General features: G+C 41.8%; 1 protein-coding gene and 1 long non-coding RNA gene across 7 annotated transcripts in view; one reads left to right on the forward strand and one right to left on the reverse strand.

Annotated features, from left to right (window-relative positions):
- The window catches only part of MRTFB (myocardin related transcription factor B), a 220,456-nt gene that overhangs the window by 188,471 nt on the left and 6,810 nt on the right, over window positions 1–25,175 (forward strand). For all 6 annotated transcript variants that reach the window (XM_069983711.1, XM_069983712.1, XM_069983715.1 and 3 more), the window contains 8 exons: window positions 5,943–6,059; window positions 8,689–8,936; window positions 11,342–11,486; window positions 13,857–14,837; window positions 15,853–16,008; window positions 16,506–16,652; window positions 17,320–17,463; window positions 20,956–21,016. In XM_069983711.1, coding sequence (XP_069839812.1) covers window positions 5,943–6,059; window positions 8,689–8,936; window positions 11,342–11,486; window positions 13,857–14,837; window positions 15,853–16,008; window positions 16,506–16,652; window positions 17,320–17,463; window positions 20,956–21,016 — 1,999 coding nt within the window. The remainder of the gene's footprint in view (window positions 1–5,942; window positions 6,060–8,688; window positions 8,937–11,341; window positions 11,487–13,856; window positions 14,838–15,852; window positions 16,009–16,505; window positions 16,653–17,319; window positions 17,464–20,955; window positions 21,017–25,175) is intronic.
- Window positions 1–25,175, reverse strand: part of LOC138801169 (uncharacterized) — a 92,845-nt gene that overhangs the window by 15,468 nt on the left and 52,202 nt on the right. The window lies entirely within an intron of this gene.

Here is a 25,175-nt window from a genome sequence, read left to right on the forward strand (position 1 = left end):
CTAATTGATGATTAGAAAACCCTTGTGCAATCATGTTCACACATCTGAAAACAGTCTAGCTCGTTACAGAAGCTACAAAACTGACCTTCCTTTGAGCAGATTGAGTTTCTGGAGCATCACATTTGTGGGGTCAATTAAACGCTCAAAATGGCCAGAAAAAGAGAACTTTCATCTGAAACTCGATAGTCTATTCTTGTTCTTAGAAATGAAAGCTATTCCATGCGAGAAATTGCTAAGAAACTGAAGATTTCCTACAACAGTGTGTACTACTCCCTTCAGAGGACAGCACAAACAGGCTCTAACCAGAGTAGAAAAAGAAGTGGGAGGCCGCATTGCACAACTAAGCAAGAAGATAAGCACATTAGAGTCTCTAGTTTGAGAAACAGACGCCTCACAGGTCCCCAACTGGCATCTTCATTAAATAGTACCCGCAAAACACCAGTGTCAACATCTACAGTGAAGAGGCGGCTGCGGGATTTTGGGCTTTAGGGCAGAGTGGCAAAGAAAAAGCCATATCTGAGACTGGCCAATAAAAGAAAAAGATTAAGATGGGCAAAAGAACACAGACATTGGACAGAGGAAGACTGGAAAAAAGTGTTGTGGACGGATGAATCCAAGTTTGAGGTGTTTGGATCACAAAGAAGAACGTTTGTGAGACGCAGAACAAATGAAAAGATGCTGGAAGAATGCCTGACGCCATCTGTTAAGCATGGTGGAGGTAATGTGATGGTTTGGGGTTGCTTTGGTGCTGGTAAGGTGGGAGATTTGTACAGGGTAAAAGGGATTCTGAATAAGGAAGGCTATCGCTCAATTTTGCAACGCCATGCCATACCCAGTGGACAGCGCTTGATTGGAGCCAATTTCATCCTACAACAGGACAATGACCCTAAACACACCTCCAAATTGTGCAAGAACTATTTACAGCAGAAGCAGCAGCTGGTATTCTATCATAGGTAATGGAGTGGCCAGCGCAGTCACCAGATCTGAACCCCATTGAGCTGTTGTGGGAGCAGCTTGACCGTATGGTACGCCAGAAGTGCCCATCCAACCAATCCAACTTGTGGGAGCTGCTTCTAGAAGCGTGGGGTGCAATTTCTCCAGCTTACCTCAACAGGTTAATAGCTAGAATGCCAAAGGTGTGCAATGCTGTAATTGCTGCAAAAGGAGGATTCTTTGACAAAAGCAAAGTTTGATGTAAAAACAATGTTATTTCAAATACAAATCATTATTTCTAACTTTGTCAATGTCTTGACTCTATTTTCTATTCATTTCACAACATATGGTGGTGAATAATTGTGACTTTTCATGGAAAACACAAAATTGTTTGGCTGACCCCAAACTTTTGAACGGTAGTGTATGTAACTGAACAGTGGGTGGCCAAGTACCAATGAGCAGAGAAAGAGACTGTGAAAGGGCTTCAGTACTGATGCACCACTGCACTACCTTCATTCTCAGGACAGGTGTGGCTCTCAGAGGATGGACCCCTACTAATCAACAATTGATAACATAATCTAATGATATTCCATAGTTTTTGGAGATGGTAATACCCCTTTGCCTTGCTTTGCCATAATCTAAAGTCAGGGGTGTCAAATTTAAATACACAGTGGTCCAAAAGAGAAAAATTTGGGACAAAGTCAGGGGTTGACTTTGATGTCTATTGAAGCAAGCGTGCAGCATTCCTGGCACTGCCAGGGTGATGTGCTGTGTTCCATGCACTGTGAAAGAAGTGTACATTTATGTAAATTGCGTCTTTGTGCACCATGATAAGTTATAGCATAAATTGCTATGACATGTGAAGTGTAGAATAGGACAGTAAAGGGCAAATATTGGATAGAAAAGTTTAGGGAGGAAAGCGTCCATGTCATTGCTGCCTGTAACACCCATGACACACATACCACCATCCTATAGAGATGGCTGGGCTGCGGCCTAGTATGCTGGCTCCTCTATGACACCATCCAGCATCATGGGCCGTATCTACTGCAGTGACGTGGATGCGAGTGATAAATTAACTGTACCACAGGCTTTGAGCTATTTACAGAATTTGCCCCCCCACGTGCCATATAGTTCACATTAGGCACCACACTTTCGTACAGATTCCCACTATAGTGCCCCACAAAATCAATTCCTCCAATAGTGCCCCCACAAACATTTAATTCTCACAGTAATGCCACAATAGTGTCCCACAAATAGTTAACTATTCCCCCAACAGTGCCCCAACAAAATTAATTCCCCCAATAATGCCTCCACACATAGTTAATTCCTATTATAGTGCCCCCATACTCAGTCAATTCCCCCCCACACACACACACACACGAGTTTAGGAAAATCAATTAATCTTGAGGCCATTGTAAGTTGAGGGAGCACTGTATATGTGTAAAATGTCAGTGATTGCACAGCACACACCACTGTGTGATATAGTTTATGCCTATCCCTGTTAGTTTTCTGCTGTCCAAGTTTCGGTTGGTATGAAGATATCTGCCCCATTGTGTGTACAGAGTGTCTGTTCTATTGTGCAGTGGGGAGTCCAGACCTCCCTTGCCTATTTCTTGCTTTCTCTTAGGCCTAATTTCTTAGCACTGAACATTTATTGTGCAATGTTCAGTTTACAAGAATTCCAACTCTTGATACATCTGGATTACCAGGATTTGCAGAATTCTGTATTCAGTGCTTAAAAGAAAAACTGAAATGGAAATTAGAGAGGAAATTACCACATAGAAAACCAATATAGTTGCGGTAACGATAAATAATATTGGATTTCTGCTGGATAGGCATTACTAGCAATAAACTAGAACAGGTATTAACCCTTTAGTGCTGTATATACTGTGTATATACCACACCACTGCATCGCTAACAATCTAGCATGTACGTAGGTGTATTAAAAGACTTCCCAATCACTAACATAATGACAGAATGGGGCTTAATAGTTTATCAGTGTATAATAAAAAGTTAAGGAGCCTCCTTATACACTTTCAGCACTGCCTACACAGCTGCTGGGTTTGTCACAGTGTGCAACCTCTTTAAACTGTACAATATAACCAATGTTCTATAAATATAACATCTGGATTGGTTGCTAGTTTATGACTTTTCCACACATGTAAGCTGATCGCATACATTGCCGATTGAATGATACCGATGATGACTCCCTTGAAATTTAGAAATTCTTTTCTCGGCTTCTTATATAGTGAGCAGCTTCCAGAAAAGGTATGTTTAGAATAATGGAAGTCACACTGGCACAGGAAATTACGAGCGCTCGACTCTAAGCTGCTTTTCTTCCCTGGAATTAGGCAGAATATATTTTGGGCTGCTCCCATGATTATCCCTGTGTCAGGAGAAAAATGGATACCTAGGAATGTAGTTCACCGCAGCACACGTGCCCGGGCGGGACCTCCCTTTAGTTCTGCAACGTCTGGCAGAGATTAAAACTTTCCTTCGACAAAGAAAGTGGCCCTGAGCCAGTCCAGCAGGAGAGCTTGTCCCTACAGAATTCAGACCCCCTAGTGCTTCCAAGAAAGATCTTTCATGCTTTAAACGCTGTGCTGACAACCCCAAGCCGGAGTTCTTTGTAGTGTAACAAGGATTACTGCAGAAACATACAAGGATTCGGTGTTAATTACTGGCTCTATACAAGTTCGTGTGCCTAGTTTATTCCGGGGCTCGGGTATATATAATATTTATATTGTTTGTTTTTTTTGCTATTTTTAAAATAATAAATCTGCATTATTATATTTCCTTATAGTCTTACTTTTACCCTAAAAGTCCTTGAGACGACCTCTTGTAAAACTGCTTTCAGATTATTAATTCATCTGCTCCTTTGTTATTTCTGTATCCATATAGCCAACATTAAAGGTTAAAGAAACACTTCAACACTAGTTTGGACCTAAAACGCCAGTGCATGACATCTGTCTTGTGGTAGTTTTCAGTCATGGAGTAATGCAGTACTCAATAGGGGGATAAATAAAAACTGGAGAAGAACTTAGTTCTTTGCAGCCAATCAGAGCTCAGTTTTTATTGCTTAAATATCTTTGGTAACATAAAAGCTGAGGTGTGGTTGGTTGCTGTGGGTAACAAAGTTTTGTTTTAGTTTTTTTTCCAGGCAGTTTTAATTTATTTCCCTTGTTAATCAGGCTTACTTTTAGTGTTTCTTTAAAAAACATGAGCATGAGTTTAAGAAGTTTGCCCCTTTTTTATGTTTTTTACATTATTTTTTATATTTTTTTTTTGTGGCATAGATGGAACTTTCATATTTGTATTATTCAGTATTAGGCTATGTTCACACACAGTATTTCTGTTCAATATTTTTCAACCCAAACCAGGTGCGGATTGAAAACACAGAATGGTTACGGATGTTTTTCGGCTGAAAGTGCCGATTTGCGCATTATTTTATCCGCAAATGGCCGATTTGCGAATAAAATATTCGCAAATCGGCACTGTACGCCGGGGGGCGGGGAGGGGGTGTGAAGGGGGCAGAACGGAGGGCGCGGACTCAAGAGTCCGCGCAATTCACCATCGGTTCTGCCAAAAGATACGCCGAAAACCTACTCCAGTCCTCAGCTGGTGTAGGTTTTCGGCTGTGCGCACCGGAGCGCACGGGATTTATGTAGAGGCAGTCCGCCTCTACATAAATCCCCGTACAGCCGGAGATGCGGGGACATTTTTAAGTCCGGCGTAAAAAACGCCGGACTTAATAATTGTCCCCCTAAATGTAAAGAAGTCGTTATTCAGAAAGAATAGAGCTTGCTGTATAGGAGTAGAGGCAGCTTCCCTTTTAAATCAGTGCTTAACACCTTGGAGTGCCTTGAAACATGACAAAGGATTATCAGTAAAGTCAGAATCTTTCCCAAAAGGAAGAGTCCTCCATCTGCAGACAGCTGGGTCAGCGTTGTTCTTCATTAGTGCAGAACAGGGTGCTGGCTGAGAGAGAGGCCTGTCTTATAGTCTCAAGGTGACGCAATACCCCTTAGACTCACAAGGACTGTATTAGATGGCCCGAGTGCGGTCTCTTACAGAGCCTATTACACGACTCGACGATCATGCAGCCAGGGCTGCTTCACTAGATTGGTCACGCAGCTCTTTCCTTTAATCAGCCGTCGGCCACACGTCTCCTATTTGTGTCGTTGACGGCAGATTCTATAGACAGGTTGAAAGTGAGCGATTAGTGACGAGTGAACTTTTTCGTTGGCCGAAACTTGCAGTCTGCTCAAGAAGAATCTTTATTCCTAGGGTATGCTGTTATACATGTTCCTCTCCCCCATGGCTGGTCATTGAGACCTAATCATTTCTGGTCATTCACTTCAGTGTATACAGTTTACAGTATGCTAGGTGCACAGTGCATTAACAGTTGGGATCTGGATATATAAGGGTCAAAAGAAGTTACATATATGACGAATTGTAAGACTTTGCTGATGTTTGTTAATTTCTAATAAATTGCCTGTTAATGATGAACTACTAAAAGCGTAATGTAATCCATGTGTCACTTGCATCGTGATGAAGTAAAAGGATTATGTAAAGTTTAAAGAAAACGTCTTGAATGTGTTTTTCATTTGTGTCTTGTCTTCTTACGTCTTTGGCTCAATACCTCATGCAATATAAAAAACGAGTGGGAAGATCTTCCTACACGAAAAGAGGAACAATTGCTTATACTTGTGTATCACAAATGTCAGCTTTGCTTTATACAAGGCTGCAGTGAGGTTTTATAGGGATGTCACAAATTTATACTGCCAATAGGATTATTTACAGTGTTATCCACCGTTGTCATATGTGTTACAGTCAGGAAAGCACTTCCATGTCAACCATACGCTGTATACATTTCACTAGGAATTGGGTTCATATATTTTGGGGGCTAGGTTTGGATTCTTTATGAAAGAAGAGAGTTACTCTAACAAGCATACCAGTTGATTTACCACATGGCTGACATCAGATTTACTATTAAATTTTCCTTTCAGTGCCAAGCAGTACATTCACCTCTGCCAGAGTTTTTCAAGCCTGCTCCTGCTATTGAACCCCCCACACGACCCCCTGCACCGAGTACAATCTTGAAGCCTGGGCCAACACTGGTTAAGGTACAGTTACTACGTATTTATCATAATATGGTACAAGGTAATATTCTACATCTGCGACACAGACATAAACCACCAAGATGTACAGTGAAAAGGGTGGGGGGCAAACCCTTGTAGCAGAGAGGTACACTTAAACTAACTGTGTAGGTACATCATTCCATGTCTTCTAAAGGTATGGGGAGAAACCAGTGCCAGTTCATAACACATATGGGAAGAAGTGCTTCAGATTCCTCTCTTCTCTAGCAGCTTGTTACAGGGAAGTAGCAGCCTGTTTTGTCTCTTTTCCCCCTACCGCACTAGTGCATTTGAAGTCTTAGAAAGATAGGTTAAGAAGCTTAAAGGGGGTATCCAGGCTTAGAAAAATATGGCTGTATTCCTCCAGAAACAACACCTCTCCTGTGTCCAGTTTGGGGGCGGCAGGTATGGAGCTGAATACTAGACACAACCGGAAGACAAGGGTGGTGCTGCTGTTGCAAGAAAGTAGCTGTGCTTTCTCTAATCTAGGGCTTGATATCTAGCTTGCTGCAGCAGGAATCTCTCCCTAATACCCTGCAGAACAATCCAATCCTACTGCAAACTGTCCCCACCTAATGTTGGAGAAAACCAGGATGGGAGGGTCCCCCAGCTGAAGGTGGAGGAAACCAGGCTCGGATGACCCCAAGCTTTAGATGTAGGGAACCAGAATGAGATGGATTCCCAGCAGATGATGTATCTGTCTGGTGGCACTTGTGGAGTTAGCTCTTCCTTATAGAGAGAGAAGGGCAGATATGTTTTATTTATTTATGGATAATTTAATTATGACAAATGCAAAAATATTCCATAGATATCTGGTAGGTAGAGGGGGAGAACAGGAGTCCAATCACACCCGTTCACCATTACATTGCAGCCATTTATATTATAAAAGTCTATGGACATTATAGAAAGATCCAAGAATGCCGTGCAGTGTTTAAGATAGGAATGCCTCTTTAAGGGGTTTGTGTAATCTTTTCGCTTCTACCTTGACCATTTCTCAGCTGTAAGTAACACTGTGCATTTGTCGTCTTTAAATATTACAAGGCAGAGAAGAGCAGAACATATGTTACCATGGCACTACACTGAAAGAAAACTACTTATGTTATTGCTTTTGTGAAATTTTACCAAAATGGAAGTCAGCGTCACTGCCGTCCTTCACAGGGTTGTTATGCCACACGTATGAAAAGACCGGCGTTCATTGCCTGTGGCTTATTGGTTGAAGGATGGTGTTCAGTCAGTGCTACAGCTTTCTCCAGCTCTAATATATTATAGCCTTGAATGGAGAGAATAGAAATGCCTGCGGAGTTTAGGTTCACAGGAAGTAGCAATATTTATATAAAATAAAGCAGTGACTAAGAAGAAAATGTCAAAGATGTATTGTTCCATATAAATATATTGAATAGCAGATGCACAGTGTGGAACGAACAGAAGTTCGTCAGGGCTGAATGGTATTGGCAGGGGGCATCTAATCTGCATTACTATATAAAAGGGGTTACCCTTAGATTAAATATTCATTTTCTCTGTTTAATCAAGTAAAAGACAAATGTTTCTGTTGGATTATTTTTTTTTTTTAAAGATCCTCCTCTGTCTAGTAGTTCCTGTAAAGACTTGTTATGGCGCCCCCTGGTGTTCTATTGAAGCTACTTCTAGTCCTCTGGTTCATACAGGCCAGTCTGTACAACAGGAATAACACTGTCACCTGTGTACAAGAGGATCTAGGTGGTGGGACTGAGCTACTGAGCATGTGTGACCACTAATACTGGACACAGTAGAACAATGTTCTTATATAAGAATTAAAATTAAAAGAACAGGGCATCGTTACAGTTATTTGCATTTAAAAATGTATAATATGCTCAAAGATTTAACAGAGAAATGTAATATTTGCTTATAGGATAACCCAATTATGGGAGAATTTAGACAATGCCAGTGAAGTTCTGACCTGTGTATAATAAAAAGATGCCGATCATGAAGATCCAGCAGCTGGTTGGCATTTTGGTTTATTTTGAATAAATAAGTATACCATCTAGGCCAAGTTCAGAATATTTTAGACTGTGATCACCTAATATTTGTGCCGTACATGTGACATATCTTTTTATGTAAAAAAATAAATTTATATAAGTATATAGTAACAATTCCATTGGCAGAGGAAACGTTTTATATAACCTGCATGGTTGTATCTGGCATCTGTTATGCAGTTTCCATATTTTACTGTCCATACAGAGATACACAGGTTTCATCCCATGGATTTTGTGGGAGAAATACATTGTAGCATGGCACATTGCGTGTCATATAATAGATGGATTCTTCCATAATTCTCCCCAACAGTAGAAGCAGTCTGTCATATCATTAGGCACTGGCACATGGCATTAGTTTGTATAGGAGCCCCTGCAGTTAGAATAACTAAATGTTTGCCTGTATTTCCAGCACATATTTCCGACTAATCCTTTCATTAGTGCATATAAAATGAATGGTCATGGGTCACTAATTCTGCTAGTAATTTTTCCGGATAAATGGTGGTCCCAGCGTCAGATAGAAAAAAAATTCTCTTAAAGTGCAGCATTGCATCAGCTGAACACGCTATATGATCTGTAATGGTAATGTCACCTGGCTTTCCAAACAGCAAAGTCAACCCAAGAATTCAAACGATAAGCCCCGCAGTAAGAAGTCCAAGGAGCCCAAACCACGGGTGAAAAAGCTGAAATATCACCAGTATATTCCACCAGACCAGAAAGGGGAGAAGATGGAACCAGAGATGGATTCCAATTATGCCCGTCTCCTGCAGCAACAGCAGCTCTTTCTTCAGCTTCAGATTCTGAGCCAGCAACAGCAACACTACAACTACCAGACAATCCTACCAGCACCACTCAAGTACGTAGTCACGCACATGACACTGGCCAGTCTATGATCTTAATTCACTAAACGTTATGTTACGGCTAGAGATGAGCGAACCTCGAGCATGCTCGAGTCGATCCGAACCCGAACTTTCGGCATTTGATTAGTGGTGGCTGCTGAACTTAGATAAAGCCCTAAGGCTATGTGGAAAACAGGGATATAGTCATTGGCTGTATCCATTTTTTCCCGATTTATCCAAGTCCAGCAGCCACCACTAATCAAATGCCGAATTTCGCTGAGGTGAAGAGTTTTGCAGGGTTATGGGTTCCTCTGGATCATTGCATATTTTAATATTAGGTTCTAGTCTCCAGCAATACATACATACATACTGTTGGCCCGTTTATTTTACATGATAAAGTAGTATTGGGGCTGTTTTTGTTGGATGTTGGAGCAGGAGAAACACAACACCATCAGATTCTAGATCAATAGACCTTTTCTATATACATTAATAATTCAGGCTGATACAAACATCTACTTGCATAGGGAATAGATTATCACCATTCAGGGAGACCTAAATCGCCTTTTACTTTTAAAATCAGTCATCTATGTTCTTTATATTAGTATAAGGCTGGGGTTACAGGAAATAGATACTAAGGGTGGGTTCACACTAAGGGTGCATGCACACTGCGGAATGGTGACGGATAACCCGTTGCACATTCCGCAGCTCGCACCCGCCGTTGGACTGATGCGGGCGCGCGCATCTCTGCCCGTGTCATAGACTCCATTTTATGTACGGGCGGATTCCTTTATCTGGATGAAGGAATCCACCCTTGCATAGAATGGAGTCTATTACACAGGCGAAGACGCGCCCGCCCGCATCAGTCCGCAGGCGGGTGCGAGCTGCAGAATGTGCGATGGGTTATCCATCGCCATTCCGCAGTGTGCACACACCCTAACGGTGGGTTAACACACCCGTGCAATAGAATGGTGTCTATGGCACGGGTGGAAAGGTGCACTGCTGTGAATGGGTGTGAGCAACGAAATCCGCTGGAATTTTTCCGCCTGGATTCTGTCGTGTGAACCCATCCTAACACTTGGGTTTCACAGCGTTACCTGTGAATTATACGATTGTTGCAGTAGCGCAGCTTGTGTGCAGTATAACAAATCTGACTTGGTTGCCTAAAAGTCTCAGTATTAGGCTGGGTTCACACACAGTACTTTTGCTCAGTATTTTGCAACCCAAACCAGGAGTGGATTGGAAACACAGAAAGGCTATGTTCACACACTGTTGAAACTTAGTGGATGACTGCCCTTTAAAGGGGTAGTGCGGCGGTAAAAAATTATTATCAGACTAACACACATTACAAAGTTATACAACTTTGTAATGTATGTTATGTCTGTGAATGGCCCCCTTCCCCGTGTCCCACCACCCCCACCCGTGTACCCGGAAGTGTGGTGCGCTATACTCACCTGTCACGTGCCGACACCCGTCTCCGATCTTCAGCGAGTGACGTCTTCTTCGGGCGGACAGCGAACAGCTCCGACTGTCCCGAATGCCGGCCGCCCTCTGCAGCGTCATCTGATGCTCAGCCGCGATTGGCTGAGCATAACTGTGCTCAGCCAATTGCGGCTGAGCACAGTTGTGACGCGGCGTAGGGGGGACGGGCGGCAGCGACTCGGCCGTCCGTCCGAAGATGACGTTTGGCACAAGATGGCGGACGACCCTCGACACGGATCAGATAATGTATAATGCACCGCACTTCCGGGTACATGGGTGGAGGTGGTGGGACACGGGGAACGGGGCGATTCACAGACATAACATACATTACTAAGTTGTATAACTTTGTAATGTGTGTTATTCTGTGAATAATTTCTGAGCGCCGCACTACCCCTTTAATGATAAATAATTACTGTTATTTTAAAACAACGGCCGTTATTTGCCATTAAATGACGGCCATCCACTCAATTTCAACATTGTGTGAACATAGCCTTTCTGTGTTTCCAATCAACTCCTGGTTTTGGTTGCAAAATACTGAGCAAAATATTGTGTCAATATGATTTTACTGTGGTTGGCTGGTGACCCTATGTTATCATGGAGCCCTAGCCTGACCATTAGATAACTGTTATACTGTGGGGGAGTATATTAGGTATGCACTACTGAGCCTGCGAGGGATGCTTTGAATATAAACCTCCCAGGAGATTGACGTGAGCTTGTTAGCACATATCCATTCAGCAACTTGTATGTACATACAGTGTAGATATTATGCTATCTACACTGCATGTATGCAGCACCTCCACAGCTACATTATCTTAGTAGGTGCACTTCACAAGTCAGCACTTTGTCTGGACTAAAGTCACAGAACACCTTTAAAACAGTGTGAAAATGAATGTGATCAACAAGATGACACAATAATAAACGTCGTTTCTTCTTCCTCCATTAGGACTTTGAATGACAAATCAAACAATGGAAACTGTATAACCAGCAATGTGAATACCAGCACTTCCTCTGCCCCAAACACCAACAGGCAGAACAGCATGCCATTCAAGAAGGCAGGGCCGCTACCCTCCAATCTGGATGATATGAAGGTAATGCAAAAACATGTGGGAAGTATAAGCAGAATATATAGTACATGAAATTGGTCAGCTTCAAAGCTTTAATAATGCTTTTTATGTGTAAGGCTCACTATGGGGAGGGGGCTGTGTCATAGCAGAGGACGGTTGCTGCCAGGGCTGTGGAGTCTGTAAGTAAGCTGCATCTCCGACTCCTAAATATTATCTGGCACTGACTCAGACTCCTGACTCCTTCATAAATGGCCAATCAGACGCCAAGGAGTTATTTATCAAACTGGTGTAAAGTAGATCTGACTCAGCAGCTTCAGGGTAATGTTCAACATGATCCTGGGGCGACTTCTGAGGGAATAAGGAAAGATATAAAGCAGATTCTCCTGTGCGTGCAGTGGATGCAGCCAGTCTCCAGCCTCCATGTCCTGAACAACTCACAACTAGACTAGATGGAGCAGGTGGTCTTTTCTGCTGACAATCTTCTATGTTTCTAACTAAATATTCATTGTACACAAAGAAACACTGCTAACAATGCCAGATACCTGCCAAATAGTGACCGCCAACTTTCCCCCAACCACCCTTATTTAATAGGGCTAGTGCTTTATTACTGATATATGGAAGAATTTTGTTTTCTCTTTTTAACTAAATGTATGTGATAAAGTGTTTTTCAGTTTTTTTTATAAATAAGGTCCTTTGACTGAGCATAAAATATATTAATGAGGAACATTTATAAAATAATATAGAATATAGAATAATATAGACTTAATAATAAAATTTTTAAAAGATTTCCAACCCCAACCATAACTAGTTCTGACTCCACAGCCCTGGTTTCTGCTGCAGTAAATGGCCTCCTAGCACTGTCTGCGTTGGCCATTTGCATCAGATAATTGCAGATAAATCCTCACAATAAGATAATGTGTTGTGTGCAGGGGCAGTCTTCAGGGGAACCCAGAATTGAATATATGAGTTTTCACTTGGGAAGTTTTTCACAGCAGTAAATAAACATTGTCTGAGATTTTTTTTTTCAGGCAGGAAAGATTATTTTAGGCTGTATAGCTTTATTAAGTCAACAGCAAGTTAAAGTGTTTTATTTGATCAAAATATAGGAAGATATGAGGGGTTGTGTTATGTTTTTTATGTTTTCATTGTGTGAACTGCTTTATATGTGATAAAACAAGTAACTAACAATGCTGTATACATTGTGAAGCCTAAATCTGGCTATCCACATAAAGGTCTTAAAGGGGTAGTGTGGTGTTTAAAAATTATTCACTAAATAACACGCATTACAAAGTTATACAACTTTGTAATGTGTGTTATGTAAGTGATTGGCCCCCTTCCCCCGGAAGTGTGGTGCATAACTGTGCTCAGCCAATCGTGTCTGAACAGCTGATGACGCGGCAGAGGGGGGACGGCTGGAGCGGTCCGGCCGGCCTCCGGATGATGACCTCGTTCTACCCAAGATTGCGGCCAGGGTCGACAGTAATCTGGTGAGTAGACTGCACCACACTTCCGGGGGAAGTGGGCCATTCACTTACATAACACACATTACAAAGTTGTATAACTTTGTAATGTGTGTGATTTAGTGAATAATTTTTAAACACCGCACTACCCCTTTTAATAAACGCAATAAACAGAAAAAAGTCAGCCAAATCAGCCAATTTTCTATTGTGTATGGGGCCTTGCTACTCTCCTCCAACAGATCAGAGAAGGATGAGGCATGCTGAATTTCAACACCTGATTCTTCTCCTAGAGATAAGCTGCCACCACAGGAATCTGACATCAGCTTGTCCCCCCTCACAATGAAAACTCTTCATATTTATGGGGGATGAATAGCTGTTGGCTGAATGGATTTACAGCCGATGGCTAATGAAGGGGTATGACCACCTTTAGATAAACGTTGGCTAGTTCTGCTTATATTGGTGGGACTGGTTAACGCTCTAGTGTGTATGGCCTAATGCACATTCATTTTAGGTGAATTCGCTCTGACAGCTGAAGACTTTCCAAAAAAACACAGATTCCAGTTGAAAAGGGAGTATTACTTATTCCTTCCCAGACCTGATTATATGATGCATTTTATAAGCTATGTTCTCACTCTGTATTTTGATAACTATGGAGGGAAAATGATTAACAGACTTGTCCCATCTTCCTGGATAATGCTAGGGAGGCAGTGAAGTGCACAGTCTGGTCTTGTATATTTTTCTGGTTGCTATAGTTAAATTAAGCCAGCTTTATACATCATACAATCACCTATCACTCGAGATTAAATGTAGCCTGAGTGATCTATAAAATACATAGATACTGAGCACCTTCACAATGGGCTAATAGGCATATACAAGGAGTAACAAGGCAAGGCTTTTCCTTGATTTACCTTCTCTTTTTATCATGTCTTTGTAGGTTGCAGAACTTAAAATGGAGTTGAAATTGAGAGGGTTGCCAGTATCTGGGACCAAAACAGATCTCATTGAACGTCTGAAGCCATACCAGGATTTAAACAATAATGGTGTTAGTGTGAATAGTGCCACAGCTGTAACCACCACTACAGTACCCAGTAGTAGTGTTGCAGATGAGGCTACAATGGCATTTACCGCTGCTGTAAGTAACTGTGCCCCCAGCCTGACTTCAGAAGTGACCTCTACTTCTAATGGAAGCGGCCAGCAAACTTTGGATGGCATCAACTCTCCGTTACCCATGTCTCCCACTCCTTCTGAACAATCCAACTTCAGTACTGAAGACACTACCATGACAGACACTTTTGCAGAGATTATGACCATGGTGTCTCCGTCCCAGTTTATGAACACATCGCCTATGAAGGCCAATATAAATGAGGATAGTATGGGGTCAACCAGTGTAACCACTACAAACATGGATTTGGATGCTGCAGAGAAGGACCGCAAACTTCAAGAAAAAGAAAAGCAGATTGAAGAGCTGAAACGGAAACTAGAACAGGAGCAGAAGCTGGTGGAAGTGCTGAAAATGCAGCTTGAGGTGGAGAAGCGTGGCCAGCAACAGCCGTGCCCCAATGTCCTAGTAAATGTGGATCAGAAGCATTTCAATGCGAAAATTAAAGAGGAGAACATGTCCGACTGCCAGAATTCTACCCAGACTGTTCTGAGTGGTCACTTGATAGGACAACCCACAGTAACCACTGGCGGGCAGAGTATTATTGCCAACAATGCTCTAGTCATCAAACACGAAGTTCCCTTAGCCAACCCTGAACACCAAAATATTATCCAGCAGTTTTATGTGACATCTCAAAGGACGTCTCAGGGTGCAGTGGTGGCTCAGCCTCAGGCACTGCTGACCACACCGACCGATCAGATCCTGCTGCCTGTCTCCATCAAAACCACTAATGGAATGCTGCTGTCAATGGTTCAGGTGTGTCTTCTGTGTTTTACTGTGCAGAGGTGTCAGTACCATAATATAGTATAAGACATTGATATAAAGAGTAATGTTCTCAAAACCTAATAAATTCCAAAGCATAAAATCACATTATACACTAGGATTTTATAAGCTCGTAAACCAGTGATAGCTAATGTTGTTCATGTTGTTTAACCCACTGGCTGCAAATGTGTTTCCCTTTTAGCCCAGGCTTGGTTCTTTTTGATTACAGATTTGTTTACAACAATTTTGTTTACAACGTTCCCATTCATATGTGTGGCGATCCAGTATAGTTGCCATCCAACTCCAGCATTCCCACCCTGAATGGCTTTGAACCTTGTATTACTAGTAGGCCCTAGTGACAGCTAACCTGTATTAGACGGCCCAATATATCAGAGCAAGCAAGCGCCTACCGATCAGGTCAGCGCTTGCTTGCTCCTCGTTCCCCGCTCGCTGTCGGTGCTATTACACGCACTGACATCAAGTGGGGAGGCCGCAGAGAGCTGCCTGGACAATCTTTAGAGCCAGCAGACAGACACTATCGTTATTGGGATTTTAGGTAATGCTTTAAATCAATGATCAGCCGACATTGTGCATGTCGGCTGATCAATGATTTAAAACATGACCTATTACACGAAAAGATTATCCCCCAGAATGTCTGGTAATCGGACAAGTATGGTTGATTATTGCTTTGTGTAATAGTACCCTTACAGAGGAACAGCACATCATAGAGCTAAGAAAAGAGGTTTTAAAATTGTTTCATGGTGGATACAAGGATTTACTAATACATACAGTATGTCCTCCTTAAGTCCTTTACTGTTCTCTCTGCCTTATGCCCCAAATGAGCATCTAGCTTTGCTATGATACTGCTTGTCTGCACTTAAGCAAGTATGGATTGTGTAAGTAGTCAGGGAATTGTGATGTTCTCTCCTGTTTGGCTCATAATAAATGTTTTTAGCCCTACTAAAATCTAATTCTCCTTTAAATAATTATACATGCTTATAATCCATAGGCTCCAGCACAAGCACCAACTACATCTCAGCCTTCAGTTCTGAATTCTACACCTGCTACTCTGGTCCAAGCACCATCCTCTCAGAAAGCACCAGCACAGGTGATACAAGAAAAGTTTACACCACATATGATCAACCAGAACCCACAACCCAGAAAGGTTTGTGATTCCTTTACACAGCATATACAGACCAGTAATATTATGCCCTGACTATACTGTTCTTCAGGTTGTGGTTTACGCCTTTGTTTTAGAAAAAAAATTCTTGCAGGATGTATTACATGTAATGTCCAGCAGGTGGAGATAGTGCATTCTGTTATTTAATACAAATGGAACATTACAACTCTGTTCCACAGACAGTGACGATAGTCAGTATTACATTGTCAGTTCTTATTTCTTCATTCACATGCACCCTGTCATCTGACATCAAAGATAAAATAGTCTGCTGCTGGATACGGTCTATAGCAGGAAATGGCTTAATATGTGTTTGCAAATGTGAAAATCCTTTGAATAACTACACTTTATGGAAAAGCCAGAAAGACCCAGACAGCAGCAGTCACCATTCCAGGCTGTGTTATTCTATAGATATTGCTGGTGTGATTTTACAAGTCCGTCTATGTCTTGGGGTAACAACCTTGTACTATATTTCTTACCCTTAGGTATGTCCCCCTGCAACGTCAAACAATGTATTTTCATATCCTAAAAACCCAGTCACGTCAGTTTCCCCATCATTAAACAACGTGTTGACTACTTCAAGGACACAGCAAGCCGCTCCAGTACAGAATGGGCCAACATCACTTCATGAGGTTAGACATTAAATGTACAGTGCATCCATAGTGACTTTATCCTCTGCTGTGCGTTATACATGTAGATCACTTGTATTGCATATTCTGGGAGTGTGTTCCATATTCACATTGGGTTTTTATTTTACAAACGACCAGGATAGCAGCAATCTGCTCCCGTCGCTCGGTGGAAAAGGAGCGGCAGCAGCAGCAGACCGCCACTATTCTCTATGGGCTGCCCGGACGATCTAGCGATAACCCGGGCAGCCCCCCCGCGGCCCCTCACGCACTCACCCGTGCGCTGCCACTGCGTGGAATAGCGGTGGCAGCGAGCGGGGAACAAGGAGCAAACGAGCGCTGATAGCTCCTCACTGTCTGCCTGTGGAATAGGGCCTTATGGTAGAGTTACACGTGCTGGGTGGTGCAGCGGTCAGGGCACTGTCTTTTTGTATAAGGTTTTGACCCCACCAACGATGTCACATGTTCATAAGAAGGACACAAGTCTAGCCCTGACAGCCATGACTGTCAAGAACTATTCTACAGTTATTTATGGGGAAATCATATTAACATAAAGATGACGTCATAAATAAATATTATTTCCATTCCATATGTCTAATACATTTGGTGTGCATGCCCCCAGTGAGCAGGTTGTGTTGTCTGATAACTTATTGTGCCTATGTTCCTTCCACAGTCCACCACCACCACGTCTCCGTCCCAGCAGTACATTGTCCAGCATTCTGTGTTCAACAACTCAGCTGCTAAAAATAAAGACCCTCCCCGCTATGAAGAAGCCATCAAGCAGGCCCGTAGTATTCAGCCTCCGTCTCACAGTGAGGTGGGTGCTTCACACTTCAGACATTTCATGGCCTCATATAAATATACCTTGTGAATGGTAGTGGTTTGCAGTAACCAGAAACAAGTTCTCCAGGGGGAGCATTCATGTTTAATAGACTCCCCACCTTAGCTGACATCAGGCGTGGGGAGATGCAATTTATTGTGGCCAGGACGGTTTCCAACAGATATGACCTATTAATCAGAATATCCCACATGCTCCATACTCACTAGATTGACATATAGCTGCTTTGGTACCTGTATTGCCCTGTGGGTTGTGGCATATTCCCATGCCTAATATCAGACACATTAGAGGGACAGTAACTACTTAATAAGCAACACACATCTGTGACACAAATTCTGTGTATTTCCCAGGGGTAAGTTTTACATTAATGTCACAGTTTAGCCATGTGGTGGGGCAGTTCTGTTGCTTCTTGTATGTAGTTCAAGTTGGTTTAGGGGCCATGAGTATAATATTAGGGAACCACTCTATGATCAGCTCTTTAATATAATATTATTATGAGAATTGCTCCATGTACAAGCAGCAAATGAACAATTTCCTAGCATAATATTATTATTGGATTCACTGTCTCTAGAAGCAGGAGCAACTCCAATATTATGGCTGCAGAACTGTGGAGAAATTCAGTTTGTCAGCAGAATACAAGTCTTGAATCTGTAAATTTAGTTTTTTATAGGAGCTGTCACAAATTTATAGCAGTGCGCTAATGGATCGTAATCTGGCATTGCTGGTCACACCGTTCACGGAATACAAGCAGCCATACGTGTCATTTGTGCATTTTTATGTATATGTACATAGTATGTTGGCAGCCATATTGCCTGAGCATTCTGCCCATCATTTTGAGATTCACTTTACAGCAAGTCCTATAGACGAGGGATAAATAAACTGAAGCTGACCCCATTGACTTCTATAGGAGAGTTTTCTAGGTGTGCACTATGACCAGTGCAGAGGTCTTTGTGTAGGGAGGAAAGTGCGTGCAGTGGCCAAACCTATTGTGAATGGACTGATCCAGTCTTACTTATCCACTGGTATCACCTGTCACTGTCTGTGATGATAAGGAGGGCACTGCTGGAAAGTTTCCTGTAAAGAACAGAATGTGTCAGATTATTATTAGGCTTATTGGCCAAACTGAAAGCTGCAACTGCAAGACAACTGAAGTTTTTAAATTCAAATGGTTACCTGAAAATTTAGGGGAAAAAATCACCAAAATATTTAACCTAATCTGATGATTCTTTCCCTTTTTTCATGGTTGCACTGACTTTTTTTCTGGGTACCTCGTAGTAATACCCTGTTATGCTATTTCTTTGGGGCTGTATACTGCAGGGGAATGAGTGACCATAAAGAAGTTTCTGTGATGTTAGCTGATCACTGGTGGTTAGAGAAGCCAGTCCAATTACACATAGGGATCAGAAAATGTCACTAGACATTTTCAGCCTTGTCAAGTTAGCTACAAGAAGGCCTTATGCAGTGCATTTTCTGGACTGTTCCTGAAAAATATTTCCTCATGCAATGTCTACAATAGTAATGTACAATTTGACTATTTATCTGGGTTTAGGTAATAAAAAGTGTTTGTTTTCCTGTAAACCTGATGATTTGGGTTCACGAAACCTCTGTGTGTTCAGATGTGCTTTGAAGTTGCTGCATTGAAGTTTGTGCTGGTGTCAGTGAATCACAGCTCAGGTATTAGAAACATCTGTCAGACAGAAGTGGAAACCATCAATGCAGAATAAAAAAGGAAATTAATAAAACTTTCCTGAAAGACGCTTGTTTTCTCAGATTGCAGAAAGACAACACCCAGCCTATATTAGCATTTCCACATATGCTGGCCTGTCTAGCTGCGGCGCTCATGGACAATAGAGGAGCCTTTCTATCAGCACTGGATGCTATGATTACAAACCAAACTACATCTTTCCAAGATGCTATAAAACCGCATAATAGCAGAACTGGGACTTGTGTCCTGCTTCCTTCTGACTCACATGTTCCATGCTCATATTGAAAGAAAGTTATAAAGTTCAGGATCCATTTTTATGTATCAGTGTAATATAGAAATACCAGTGTCTAAATGGCCATAAGTGGGAATATTCTCCTTTTTATTGTGTTTAATTGGAACAGGCATCTTTAGGGTCCATTTGCACAGAAAGATTATCTGGCAAAGATTTGAAGCCAAAGCCAGGAATGGATTTGAAAAGAGGAAACATCTCAGGCTTTCCTGATCTCTTTTTATAGTCTGTTTCTGGCTTTGGCTTCAAATCTTTGGCAGATAATCTGTCAGATAATCTTTCTGTGTAAATAGACCCTTAGCCAACGTCGCATACAACCTAAGGCTGGGTTCACACTATGTATATTTCAGTCAGTATTGTGGTCCTCATATTGCAACCAAAACCAGGAGTGGATTAAAAACACAGAAAGGATCTGTTCACACAATGGTGAAATTGAGTGGATGGCCGTCATTTAATGGCAAATATTTGCTGTTGTTTTAAAATAACGGCTGTTATATTGAAATAATGGCAGTTATTTACTGTTATATGGCGGCCATCCACTCAATTTCACCATTGTGTGGACAGATCCTTTCTGTGTTTTTAATCCACTCCTGGTTTTGGTTGCAATATGAGGACCACAATACTGACTGAAATATACATAGTGTGAACCCAGCCTAAAGCTGCTTTTAGAGACTGTTCTTTGTATTTACCTATTGTTTTCTCTTGACACCAATAGGAAAATAGCTGTTTATTCACACATTTTAAAAGGAATTATACAAATAGAAAATTGCCATGAAACCATCAGAGACATAAAGAGACTGTGACTGCAATACCTCTCATCGTTGAAAATCTCTGCCCTTCCAGCTGTAACTGGCAGTCAGGACTCTGTGCCATGACTGTGCCGATGCACACCGGGTGAATGTTCCCGCATCACGGTCAGCCTCAACACGTCCGCTGGCTTAGCCCATAACACAGAGCTCTACCTGTCAGTCACAGAAGGTAGGGCGGCCATCTTTAGTGGTGATAAGAGTTGCCGCTGGGGGCTTTTTAGTCCCCCAGTGCACTTTTTTGACTCTTCGTTCTTAGGAGCCTTGTACAAGTGCATCTAGTCTCTTTGTTATGATCGCTATGAAACTCGCAATTCTTTAGTTTGTTTAGGGTTATGGGCATAATGGGGCCTAAATAATTAGAGGGGAACAAACTTCCTAAAATTCATTTTAGGACAATTCGCTGTGAAGAATCCAATGATCATTTTGGATTTGATGGATGAACCCAAATTGTCCATATATCCCTGGCCCAGTGACTGTACTAGTTAGTATAGACCTCTGATCTCTGAACGGGTGTACAGGAGCAGGAACTCCTGCCGATAAATGGTTTCCCTGTCCTGACCAAACATATTGTTTGCCTATATGTACATTGCATCTTTGAGACTAATGCTGTAGATGTTATGTAAGAGGCGAAGGTGTATTTCATGTATTTTATTTCTATTGCTACATAGGTTACAAATGCACACAGCCAGCAGATGGATGACTTGTTTGATATACTCATAAAAAGTGGAGGTAAGGAACTGCATGCAATACCTTTTATTCACAAGTGGTCCAATAAGTTTTCTACCTTTAGCTTTCTGCCTTAAAAGTTTGTCTAAATTACATATTGCCGTACAGCTTGTTGTATAGTCCAGAGTTGCAGTCACAATTCTGCAGTCTTTATAGCTGAAATCTGCCAGCATTTCTCATATGCATTCTGGGAAAAGCAGTCCATCCACACTGTAAGGGAATCTGATGTAGGACATATTAACTTAGCATTATAGAGAGTCACTAGATGTTGGACAAGCACTTTGACATAATGCCTTCTAGACAAAGCTCTAGGATGTCTTCTTATTACTGGGCTGTGTTCACATTTTAAAACATCAGCTCTAGTTTTCCTGCGCTGCCTGTTACTTATTTTCCTTTCTTTGCACTTTGAAAACATCTACCCAGTGTGTTGTAGCCACAACATGACACGGCTGCATCTTCCCAGCATAACATTGTGATTTTCCAGCTGATGGGACAGCAGATCTCCTAACAATTTACTATAACCTTCTTAAGTCTATGGAAATTGCCTTTAAGACACTTCTCTGTGGTACAGGAGTTCTTTTCTTTTCTATACTCTAAAGTGAATGTATGTCAAGAGCCTGCAGCCCTGCTTCAGCTTCCTGACAGTCACTCTCAATGAGCAGCTCTGCTGATAGGAGAATGACAGACTTGTGTTACAGGCATATTGGCCGCTGACTTGAAGACTGGAGCCAAACTTAAATAAGTAACAGCTGAAGGAAAATTAAACCGTGAATTGAGGAGGCAAAGCAGCCGTCCTTTGTATGCAGAACTCATTGCAGCCGTCTGTTAACCCTTGTTCTGGGCCTTAGAAGCCTTAGCTGGGCTGCACAGCAATGATCAGTCTGGAACTTATATATAGTAGAAGGTGTGAAGGTTTTGAGTCTTATGAATAAAAATTCAAAATGTTTATCACCAAAGCAGAAGATAAAAAAAAATAGTGAAAGGCTAAAGTAAAAAGGAAGTCTGTGAGAAGCAAAAAGAGAATAGCTCTAGCAGCCTGATGGGTATTTATGGGCAGCTTCTCGGCTGGCTTTTAAAAATGTCCCCTTGTGTATTTACTCCACTATATGGATATTCTGAACAAATGTAAGTGACCATTGCACCAGAAGTCCTTGTGCTGAGTATACAGGAACTTCTGCTTAGACCTCAGAGCAGCAGTAGCTCCGACCAAGGGTAAAGGGGGTGGATGGGGGTGAGAACCCAATATAAGACAGACTCTTTACATTAGGGTACCATTCTGATCTCTGCTTTTTATGCCTGTCCCTCTTAGACCATTAAGAACAACTGAGAATGTTCATGTGACAAACTTAACGTCCATTGTGTTAGGCCACTACCATACATACCCGCTGCGATATTGTCAACATTGATGCCATGACTATGCCCTTATCTAAAGGTAGTCTGTGGCTTCTACATTATTATTTGAGTGTCTGCAGTGATCTTGAACCTTCAGCTTTCTAGCTGTTTTGCAAGTACAACTCTCAGCTTCCCCTAATAGTCTGCTGAGATGCTGAGAGTTACAATACAATATCTTATGGAGATCACTATAGAGTCCGGCTTTATAAAAGCCCATTATAAGTCAGACTTTTTTTTTTTTTTCTTTAAACTCAGAGCGGGGAGAGCACGCGCAGCAGCTGCAGTCCTCTCCCCACCCTATCTCCCGATCGGTACAGGTCTGCTCACTCAGACCCGGGCGACCATGTCAAAAGTTTTTTATAACGACAGGTACACTTTAACTCCATATTTAATAACTGCACCTCAGGATGTCCTGTGAGATCCAGGCTTACCCTGTGCTCTTTTCAGCTTGAGCAGTGAAATGTGTGACTGCAGTGTTACAGACTTTAGAGCTATGTGTCTATCTGGCTTGGCTTCCCTACAATCTCATACGTAGACTGAAGCTCTTTATGGCCTTCGCTATAAATTTGTCATTTTTAACACACCATTCAAAGATGCATTTAACACAATTTTTCTTCCCAGTTTGCTCTCCTTCTGTCTTTGAAGGAAGATCAGATTTATTACTGGCTATTTCAGCACATAATGGGTGCGTGTGGCTCATGACATCATTTCCCTTTTATATTTAGCACCTAAGGGAGACAGAGCAAAACCTGCAGCTTGAGAATCCATTACAATACTCGGCGGAGAGAGCGTAGGCTGATTATTTTCATGGCAAGCGGTCAATTCTGAGCTCTGTTTCATCTTGCTGTCAGAGTCCTGATGTTAATGAGAGTGCTGAGATTTAAACATTTGATAGCCAGCAGTCCGTTTGGATTTCAACCACATCCTCAGCACAGCACAAGTCTCCTTTTTCACAGTGAATGTATGGAAAAAAGATATAAAAAACCCCTGATAAATCATCATCAGCTCAGGTATTTGCATACAATACATTGCACCTCTTCCCCTAATTAGTTACCATATCCCTTTATTTTAAAGTCTTTCTTATATTGCCCTCTTTATCAGGACCATCACAGTCCATGTTTCTTCTCATACAGTCTTTGGATTCCTGCAAAATTTTGCACTTTTGCCCCAAATCAGGAAGAAGGGGTATATATTGGGGCCACATAGAACGACTCTTATGAGGCAGTGCAGAAACGACTTTATTTATGGTTGTTTATTGACTTTAGTGGTTACTGTTTTCCTGCAGCGCCAATCACCAGAGCCCCAGACCTCCATGCTCGGCTCAACATGAGGAGGACCACAATATGACACTTGCTTTCAATAAGACCCATGAGCTTTCCTGACATATCTGTATTAGTAAATACTCCATTCATTTCAATACTGGTAAAATTCTTCAGTTACTCTTCCTGGCACTAAACACTCTGGCACTGTTCATTTGGGGCACACACCATTACTAAGGGGAATGGTAACTTCTAGTCTTTAACTTTTTTTTTATACATTTCCAAGTAGAAGGGTGCGTTCACACATACAGAATCTGCCCAGATTTGATTTGCTTTGAATCTCCAACTTGAAATCTGCTGCGGATCCTGTACGTGTGAGCGCTCCATTAATCTTCTCGTTACTGTACTGACACAGCTGCACGGCTGTGTCAATACAGTAGTGCAAAGATTTAAACAGTTTCAGAGCTCTCGGCATCGTAATAATACAGTAATGCTGTCAGGATTTCCAATAACCCGTTCTGTTGCACACGTCCATATATATATGGACCATGCACGGAACATGTGCATGAGGCCTATGTCTGCAGAACCTCATAAAGCCCATTTATGAGTATCACGATAAAAAGCCCAAATAAGTATACATGTCCAGAGAGTGACCTTCACGGAGTACACGTCTGCCAGTAAATTAGTAAAGGCTGTATTTTTTTTCCATACATCTTTATCTCCTCCCAGATACGCAGCCCTTATGAAGTTGAAATTGCAGCTTATACCCATATCTGAAGCCAAGCATATATTTAGTGTTGATTTACTATGTTCCATATTTCCAGAGGATTAGGCTCCACTTTAAAGCTTTGTTCAGCCATATACATGATAACAATACAAGTGCTGTATGTTTCCCATGGCATACAAAGAAACGACTCCTCCAGTTTGGAAAATCTATTAGCGTTGAAGGCTGGTTGTCGGTAATTTATCACTGCTGGGAATACAAGTGCCGGTTAGTATCAGACTCTGAGAAAAGGTTTTATTGTCTAGGAGGATACTCTATTTAAAATTGGATCTGGATAAATGTATACATCTGGAAAACAAGGGAGAGCTTTTACATGATCTTTCCTTAAAGGCATTGTGTGCCTGACAAGTGCTGTTGCTGACTGCTTATCTGTTGTGCACAGTAACGTATTCACATTCAAGTAGCACTTCATAAAGGCCATAATCGCACACAGCACTATTCAGTACACGTAATGCTTACAAACTCCATGAGGACCATATACTCTATTTTAGTTTTCCTGCAGCCGCCCCTCCCCTTTTTATGGAAAACTGAACCTAATCTTTACATAAAAAAAGGGCCACTAGTATCCTTCATAAATACACGTAGATGTCTAAATGTTTCAGGAGGTCCATGTAGTCAGTGATCCATCTACAGTGAGCGCCTGGCTCTCGTGCTCCAGGGTACAGTGCCTTACACCCACACCTTGTACCATGTGTCTTTTAAAATTCTGGTATCTAATTATGAGTTA

The sequence above is a fragment of the Dendropsophus ebraccatus genome, chromosome 9 (genome assembly GCF_027789765.1).
Source record: "Dendropsophus ebraccatus isolate aDenEbr1 chromosome 9, aDenEbr1.pat, whole genome shotgun sequence".
NCBI classification, from domain to species: Eukaryota; Metazoa; Chordata; class Amphibia; order Anura; family Hylidae; genus Dendropsophus; species Dendropsophus ebraccatus.